Source organism: Haliaeetus leucocephalus, unplaced genomic scaffold (genome assembly GCF_000737465.1).
Source record: "Haliaeetus leucocephalus isolate CR32 unplaced genomic scaffold, Haliaeetus_leucocephalus-4.0 Scaffold214, whole genome shotgun sequence".
Taxonomy (NCBI): domain Eukaryota; kingdom Metazoa; phylum Chordata; class Aves; order Accipitriformes; family Accipitridae; genus Haliaeetus; species Haliaeetus leucocephalus.
This window is the reverse complement of record NW_010972650.1, coordinates 63,736-72,723: the sequence shown is the minus strand read 5'-3', so window position 1 is coordinate 72,723 and position 8,988 is coordinate 63,736. Positions and strand designations below refer to the sequence as shown.

Here is an 8,988-nt window from a genome sequence, read left to right as displayed (position 1 = left end):
CCCCCCCCCCACCGGGGGGGGGGGGGGGGGGGGGGGGAGCTACAGGGACCCACCGAGGCGTGGGGTGGAGAGGGACCTCACCTGGGCCACCCAAGGGACAAGAGGGACCTGCCCCATCGGCTTCCAGGCTATGCCAGTGGTGGGGAGCGTGTGGTGCAGCGAGCACATCAGTTCTCAGCTCCACACCATCCCAGCAGCCTCACCAGTGCCAAGTCTCCGCGTCCTGCAGAGACACGGGGGATTTAAACAAGCCCAAGTGCCAGCCAGCGGAGCCACAACCCCGGGGCTCCTCATGGACTCCTCACCCTGCGTGCACACACACAGGGGTATTCCCTCGCCCCCCGCGCACGTACCGGGGGGCCAGCTGTGCTCTCGCACGCCCGTGCACACACGCAGCCCCCCTGGGGGGGGGGCAGAGCAGGAGCAGGGCAGCGTTTGCCCCAGCCTGGCACGATTCCCTGCCCTCTTGGCACAGGCTGGGGCTGCTGGAAGGGGCGATTCCCCTGCTGTCGGGCACACATGCGCCTGGGGGACCTGGCACAGAGCAGGGCTTGGCCACTGGCCAGCAAGCAAAGGGCCAGGGTGGGGGGACTGGGAAAGGGGGGGCCGGGGGCACAGCTGGACCCTGGCACCAGCGGGCAGCCAGCCGCTGTCCTTATCCCGCTGCTCCCAGAGCATCGGTGTAAGGGTCAGGGTGCCATCAGGGACGTGTTTGTGGGTGCGCGCACACGTGTGCGTGTCCGGAGGTGTCCGGGGTGCAGGTGTAAGGGAGGCGTGTGGGTTTGCGTGCACGTTTGTGCACGGCCGTAGGTATCCAGCACAGCGCCGTGCAGGAGGGTCGTGAGTCTGTGTGTGCCCACACAGATGTTGTACTCATTTATTTGTGCACGCAGCTGCCCCTGCGCGCGTACGTGTGTAAGCGTTGGAGTGTTCTGAATGTGCGTGTGCATATATATGTTGTGCATACATGCTGGCAAGGGTCTCCCCGCTTCCACAGGCTGCAATAACCCCCAGCCCATGGCACAGACCAGGGCAGGATAAGACCCATCCCCAGCTAGGTGCATCTCCAGCTCACTCCCCGCTTGCTGGGGGAGACACACATAGAATCATAGAATAGAATTATAGAATCTTTTAGGTTGGAAAAGACTTTCAAGATCATCGAGTCCAACCATCATCCATGCCCACTAAACCATGTGCTGGAGTACCCCATCTACGTGTTTTTTGAACACCTCCAGGGATGATGACTCAACCACTTCCCTGGGCAGCCTGTTCCAATGCCTGCCAACCCTCTCAGTAATGAAATTTTTCCTAATATCCAAAACATACGAGATCTCCTTTCCTCGCCACCCCCCTCCCAGCTCACCCCTCCCGTGCAGCTCAACCCTGTCCCAGCTCGGAGCCGCAGCATCTCCCCCAGCCCTTTGCAGCACGGCTGCAGCTGCGGGTCCCCCCAGAGAGCCCCTCGCCCCACACGGGCCAGCCACGTGCCGGGCACAGCTTGCGGGGACGAGGCACTCGGCAGTTCCCACCGGAATCCCAGCAGCAGCCGGCGTGCGAGGCTGGGGGGACGGAGAGGCACTGAGCTGTGCGAGGACACGTGGAGCGTGGGGTCCCCGTGCGAGGGGCCGCGGGGAGGAGAGGCTTCGATGGCAGCCAGAAGCTGTTTTGGGTTTTTAGCGCAGCTGGGAAATGAGGACTCGTGGGTGCTGTTGGGGCAGGGTCACGCACACCCCGCTCTCGGTCGGGGCGATGGCATAGAGGGGGTGAAGTCAGGACGCCCACGTCCCCTGTGCCTTGCCTTCAGGGAGCAGGCAGGACACGTCCCGGTGCCTCTGCACGGCGCGGAGCCGACCCGCGTGTGCTTGCACGTGCACGTCTCCACGTGCGCATTTAGGCATTGCTCACAAGAGCGTGCGCACACGCAGACCTGCACAGGACAACGCATTGGCATGTACGTGCGCGGTGCGCCCGCGTGCACACATGCAAAGGGTTGCCTGCACGTGTCTGTGCGTGTGCGTGTCACGTTCGTGTGTGCGTGCCTGTATGGGCACATCCATGTAGGTGCACACATGTGTGCGTGTCTGGGGCAGCACGTGTGTGTGACTGTGCATGTCTGCGTGTGTGTCTATGCCTGTGTGAGCGTGTGTTCTTGACGTGCATCCCATGAAAGCCGGGGCCAGACAGGCAGAGCCCCGGGGCAGAGCCAGCAGCAGCTCCATGTTAAAACGCACCCACCCTCGCCCCACAGCTGAGCCCACCGCCACCCATCACCCCCCATGCCTCTGGAGATGGGTCCCTTCCCAGGGAGTCCCTTCCCAGGGAGTCTCATTGGCCAATGCTGGTCCCATGGCCAGCACTAGCCACCAGCAGCCAAGCCCTCGGGTCAGGGATCCCAGCTGGACCCCAGCACGGGTCATCTGCTTCCCCCCAAACAACCCCTCACCACCACCACCATGCTCAAGACCACAGAGAAGGAGACAACAGCCCTGGGGCGATGCTGCTTGAAACAAGACCACAACTTTATTTGAGCTAAAAACCCAATTCTGCTTTCTTTACAAAAGGATAAACATTTGCTCTCAGTACAAAAGGGAAGAAGCCCCAGGACCCAGGGGCTGGGAGGGACCCCCGGAGCTCAAGTCATCTCCAAATTCCCAACTCTATACAAAACACCTCTGCAAAACAGGGAGGTTTGGCCAGCCGGGCTCGCAAGGCCAGTGGGACATCAAAAATAGTTGCCTGGATTTTCTTGAAAACAAAAATAGTTGCATAGCCTTTAAAAGTTATTGCTCATATAGAAATACAAGGGATGAGTTGGGAGCTGCTGGGCACAATCAGCCTCCGAAATCCAAGAAATGGCCATGTTAAATATGTACTTCAACATTAAATATGTAACCCCTTGGTTAAATACTTGGTTTCATCACCAGAAAATAGACCGTGAGGGCAGGAAGAAAATAAATTAAATAAATAATGGCTAATAAATAATCCTGGAGCAACAGCACTGCAAAAACCACACGTCTCCACAAAGCTAACTCCAACTAAGCACTTGGAAGTCAATTGGAAAATGAGGAGGTTATGTAGCACATTCCACATTTCATGTAAAATGGAAGGAAATAAATTAGACCCCCACGCACACAGTAAATAATAAATAAAACAGGAAATTAAGACACACTTCCTTTGGCAGGATGTCTTCAGGACACAGATCATGATAAATAACACTACAAACCGTAAGAAGATGTGGCCCTAGTCGGGGGCAAGGGTTCAGCTGAGGCTCCTCTTCCAGCCGGGATATTTGTGCTCTGAAAGATCAACAGTCCCTTAACGAGGTTTCAAGATCCGTGTGCTGATAATCTCATGCTGGTTGTAGGGCACAGGCAAGGTCTGAGGCTCAGGAGAGGACAGGCAGCAGGGCTCAGCACAGGAGCAGAGCGGTGGAGGGATCATCACGGAGAAGCTCTGAGCCTGGCTGGACCATGCCATCCCTGGATGATACGGTGGCAGCAAGGATAAGGTTCTCCGTTGGGTGGGAAGCTTCAAGAAGGAGCAACCGTGTTGGTCTTCTGCAAGCGGTCCAGATCATTCCCACCTCTGCCAGCCTGCCTGGGCATGGCTGGACTGGGAAAACCATGACCCCATCAGAGTGTGTGGAAGGGGAACCGGTCATCCCAAGGGGCAGGAGGGGCTTGTCTCCACCTGATGCGAGACAGAGGTGTGCCCATGCCCCACCACCCCAAGGAGGGAGGAAAAGGAGCCGTAACGTCTTGGCAATGGAGGATCCCAAGTGCTGGAGTGCGTTTGGGCAGAAAGTCCTGCAGGGTGAAGCCACCTTCATGAGCATCTCTGGGGGAGAGGGAGCAGGAGGCAACGGCTCAGCTTTCAGCAGTGGCTGCTCTGAGTTCAGCTGTCCGCAAGGGTTCACGTGGCTCCTGGGGACAGCTCGGAAATCAGCAAGGTGGCACCAGTGCAGACGTGTTGGGAGAGGACAGGAGGGCCAGCTGAACCTTCCACAGCGATGTCCTGCAGAGATGCTCAGAAGTCTCTCACCCCATAGTGGCGATACCCTCACTCCAGTTGTGTCCGTTCTAGAAACAGTTCCACGATGCAGCTGAACTTCTCTCTGCATCAAGAATTTGGGTCTAACTCTGCTTTGCTATTCGTTGAAGATGGCATTGAGCTGAGGCCCGGCCACGTGGTGTGGGTAGGACTCATAGCTCATGTCTATGGGGATCTCGTAGCGGGGCACTGTGTTTTGGAAGTGAGAGCCATGTCCATGTGCTCCAGCCAGGCTGACTGAGGGATAGTGGGCCATGAAGGTGTAGGATTTATCCAGGTCTGGAGACCCATCTTGCTTCAAGGAGAAGTTCCCGCTGATGCTCAGGGGAGGCGTCAGGGGACCCTCATAGGGGGGAGTGGTGCAGTCAGAGGGATGGTTTCCAAAGGAAGCATCCACCAAGCTCTTGAAGGTCGGAGGCTTTAAATGCAGCAGATGTGTTTCCATGGTCCCATAGGGTGGGCTTGGGAGCCCCGGGGACTGGTAGGTGAAGGAGTGGCTGGATATGGCCGATTCACACACCGGGGACTTTTCTTCATGCTTCTCCAGGAACAAGGTCTGCGGTCCCAGCTGCAGACAGCCAGCCACCAGGTTGCTGGTGGGCTGGGACAAGCCCTTGCAGAGCATCTCCACAAAGCTCTTCCCTTCAGGAGTCTGCCCCGTTTCGAGCACCTCAGACAGAGCCCAGATGTAGTTCCTTGCAAGCCTCAGTGTCTCAATCTTGGACAATTTCTGAGTCTTGGAGTAGCAGGGCATCACCCTCCTCAGGTTGTCAAGAGCATCATTCAGACCGTGCATCCGCGTGCGCTCCCGGGCATTGGCCTTCACCCGCCGGGCCCTGAACCGCTCCAGCCTCGCCTTGGTCATTTTCTTCTTCTTTGGTCCTCTTCTCTTCGGCTTTTCCCCATCATCCTCTTCCTCCTCTTCTTCCTCGATGCTGTCATGCTCTTCATTCAAGCCAGACATCAATCCAAAAGGACCTTGCCTGCTGTCCTCTTCCTTCAGCTCATCTTTGGAGCTCAACGTTTCATCCATCCAGGCTTGGGTGCTCACAAGCTCCGCCATCTCTTTGGGCTTGGCATACGTCTTGGTCATCTCTGATCTCTGCAACAAAGGGACAAGGAGACGTTAACGAATTCCAGCAGGACAGTTGCTCAACATGTTGAGGGCATAAAGAAAATCGTCTTCCAGAAGCATCAACTGCTTTCTGTCCACCAGTGGTACCTACAGAATCTATTTATCCATCATCTATCTGTTTAGCTATCTACTATAATTTCTGCTGAATTTTTGGGGAGTCACTGAAGCCTCTCCCTGGGGCCCATCAGCTCTTTTCCAGGGCTCAGGGTTTCCAGCAATTCAATTTTGGGGTTATTCCCAGTCATGAGTCCCTCCCCTCATGGCTTCAACCCTGATTGTCACATTGTGGGTTGCAAAAGGGAGCCTGAAACTAAAGGTCCTCTGCTGAGCTGCCTCTGGAGATTTTCCTGCCTGAGCTCTTCTAACCCGAGCACATTTGCTTGAACCTTCGTTTCCCTCTGCCATAACGAATGCAGTCACACCGCACAAACCAGCCTAGGTTTCATGTTAATCAGCTCCCCAAATCCTGTCATCGTGCCTGACTCATTTAATAAAGCTTAGCATCTAAGCAGCTTTGCTGAAAGTGTGCTGCCCAAGCCCTGGCTCCACTGCCCCTGTCCACCCCATTGGAAAATCCCACTTTTAATATGCGTGATGGGGCTTGAGGGCTGGATTAGGGTGTTAATTGCTGCGCACAGCCATCGTATCCCCAGAGGACCATGTGGCCCCAATTAGCTCTTCGGCAGAGTAATAGGGGTCTGTCAGATGCTGGGAAATCTAGTGGGCGAAGGTGGTGAAGGACCATCTTTGGGACGAATGGATGGGTTTGGCTAAGCGAGGATGGAGCAGGTCCAAATACTTTCTGCCAGCATCCTGGTGGGACCGCAGGGCTGCACCCACCTTGTGTGCTGAGAGCAGCCCAAAACCAGCTTCAGATCTGCTCCAAAACCCCTCCAGGCTGCAGTCTGAGGGTTACTTTCACTCCACCCTTGGGGACCTGTCCCAAATGCAGCATCCCTGCCTGCAGCTCCCGTCCCTCGCTGGTCCTGTCCACCAGAATCCATCCCAGAAGAAAATCACCATGTTTGGGGCTCTGCTCAAGAAGCGAGCTCAGTGTCTTCCCCCCCTTCCCTGCACTTCGTGGTGCAGTATTCCCATGGAAATGTTTCCAGAGGCTGTCTTTTTGAAAATCCAGTTTGAATTTTTAGGGATTTTGCTCTCTTTCTCCAGAATACTGATATTTTTAAGGGGGGGTGGGGGGGGGAGTAGACAGAGAGGGAATTGCCTGATGAAGTCACTCTGGTAGTTTCCCAGTTTCCCAAGTAAGGAGACGGTGGGAACCCACTGTGGAATGGGAAGTTTGTCCAGCCCATTATTTTGGATACCTTTCATTTTCAAACATCTCCAGGCCACATTGTCTAAAAGAACCACAAAAAACCCATTGCAGGAAAAAGCTTGCTGTAGCAGGCTTGAAAATTTAATTTTCAAGTAGGGTTGGCTCAGCTCAGAGCAGAGGGAGATGCTCTCTCTCCCTTTGTGTCACCAGGCACCGAGCTCCCATCCCGAAACAAGTGGGTTCAATTCCCTCTCCTTTCCTGTAGGACCAGGAACTTGGTTTCAGCCCTCCACTGGTTTCCTTCCAATGGACTCGATCCCGCAAAGGAGGACAGTTGGTTCAGGACAAAGACTCACCAACTCCAGCCCTGCAGAGCCCCTGGCACGTAGACCCTGACCCCAGACAGGGCCACCCAAAGCCGAAGAAATACAGAGGGCTGGGGACGGGGATGCAGGAAAGGTGCTGGCATGAGAGCCAGGGTCAAAATGGGCAGCTGGGGCTGGGAATTCATCATGGAGAGGGGCAAGTGGATCAAGACACCCCCAAGCAGACCATGAAAATTAGGATTTACTTGAGACCTCTGCACCGTATCCTGCCTGGGAACGCAGCAGGATGTGGCCCAGCTGTATGTGGACCCGGTGGGCTCTGGCTGCAGGGCAGATTAAAACCCTACAGCTGCTCCATCAGCTCCAGCACAGTCAACGAGGTGGCTTTGGGGACACCAGTGTCGGCTGAGTCCTGAACCAGGGGCTGCCCAGAGCTCCCAGTCCCACTCATGGTCCCAGTCCAACCCTCAGCCAACTGGGGCAGGGGAGAGAGGATGGGCTGACATTTTTTCGGAGGGGGGGAGTCTGCTGAAGGGCAGTCCTGCAGCAACCACACAGACCTGGAAAAGGAGGAGGAAGGTGAGGGATGCTGCTTTCCTCCCTGCTGGGGTCCCAGCCCCGGGCAGGACTAGCTGGGGAAGGGGCTGCGCTTGCAGACCACCGGCTACCCTGACCGGGCTCCCCTCCCGGGGCTGCCCCCCCCAGGAGGGGATTAACAAAAGCCAGGGGTTGGGGCAGCTCCTTCATCACCTCCTTCACCTTCATCACCTCCAGCCCCAGCAAAAACCTAGCCCTGACGTGGCCAAGGGTGGCCGGCCCCCCTGCCCAGTTCCGAGGCAGAAAAGACCCCCCCCCAGCACCGGGGTGTCCCCGTCCCCGGGGCTACGGCTCCATCCCCGACGGCTGCGGGGAAGCGGGGCAGGGAGGGCGGCTGGAGCTCAGGACCACCGGCTCCATCCCACCCCTCGCCCTGCACCCCTCAAAAGGTGCAGGGTCCCCCCGGGACGGGGTCCCGCTGCTCCGCCGTCGGGGCAGACCCCCCCCGTCCACCATCCCGGAGGGTGCCCCGGGGAACCGGGAGCCCCGTCGAAGGGGTCGACACGTCCCTTCGGGTCCCCAGCACCCCCGGGGGTCCCGGTCCGCCCTTACCTGGGTACCGGAGCGAGTCCCCGTTGTCACTTGCCCGGACACATGGTGCCTCCAGCCCCGGGGGCGCGGGCAGCTCCCGCGGCGGCGGTACCGGGAGCGGCACCGGGAACGGGCAGCTCGGCTGTCGGCCGGTTTTGAGAGCTCCGCTCTGCCGGCGGCTCCTGCCCGGTCGCGGACCACGCGTGGCTCCTCCCACGGGGGGAGGTGGCCGAGACCGGCTCCTCCCGCCACCCCACCGGGGCCCCGACGGCAACCCCGGGCACCCCTGGATGGGTAGTGTGTCCCCCCCCCGGTGGGCACCCCCGGTCCCTGGGCACCCTTGGATGGGTGTCTCTAGACAAGCATCCTCGAGTGGGTACGCTGGCCAGGGTCCCCTGGATCGGCACCCTTGGGTGAGCATCCCTGGATCGGCGCCCCTGGAGCAGCACCCTTGGATGAGCACCCTGGGATGAACACCCTCGGATGGGCATCTCTAGATGAGCACCCCTGGATGGACGCTCCTACATGGGTGCCTCTTGATGGGCACCCCTGGGTGGGCACCCTTGGGTGAGCATCCCTGGACAAGCATCCCTGGACCAGCATCCTTGGATCAGCACCCTGGGATGAACACCCTAGGATGGGCATCCCTAGATGAGCACCCCTGGAGGAGCACCCTTGGGTGAGTGTCCCTGGATCAGCACCCTTGCATGAGCACCCTAGGATGGGCATCCCTAGATGAGCACCCTCAATGAGCACCCCCCGATGGGCACCCCTAGATGGACGCTCCTAGATGGGTGCCTCTGGATGGGTGCCCCTTGATGGGCACCCCTACATGGGCACCCTTGGGTGAGCATCTGTGGATCAGCATCCCTGGACCAGCACCCTTGGATGAGCACCCTGGGATGAATGAACACCTTAAGATGGGCATCTCTAGATGGGCACCCCTGGATTGGCACCCATGGATGGGCACCCCTGGATGAGCACCCCAGCTTGCCCAGCACCAGGACAGACCCTGCCAACACAGTTCCCTCCACGGGGGGACCAGGGGGTCCCCATCTGACAGGGGCCAAGCA

At 58.1% G+C, this 8,988-nt stretch overlaps 1 protein-coding gene across 1 annotated transcript; it reads right to left on the bottom strand.

The window, feature by feature from the left end:
• Window positions 1-4,147: 4,147 nt before the first annotated feature.
• NEUROD4 (neuronal differentiation 4) lies at window positions 4,148-7,991 on the bottom strand. The gene is made up of 2 exons (XM_010566500.1): window positions 7,937-7,991; window positions 4,148-5,152 (listed from the first exon to the last, which is right to left on the bottom strand). Exon 2 carries the CDS (start codon window positions 5,141-5,143, stop codon window positions 4,148-4,150), a length of 996 nt encoding a protein of 331 aa, XP_010564802.1. The 5' UTR covers window positions 5,144-5,152; window positions 7,937-7,991.
• Window positions 7,992-8,988: the final 997 nt, after the last annotated feature.

Bases quoted from the DNA above. Each gene is read 5' to 3' on its own strand.
- NEUROD4 (XM_010566500.1), bottom strand. From the start codon at position 5,143: ATGACCAAGACGTATGCCAAGCCCAAAGAGATGGCGGAGCTTGTGAGC.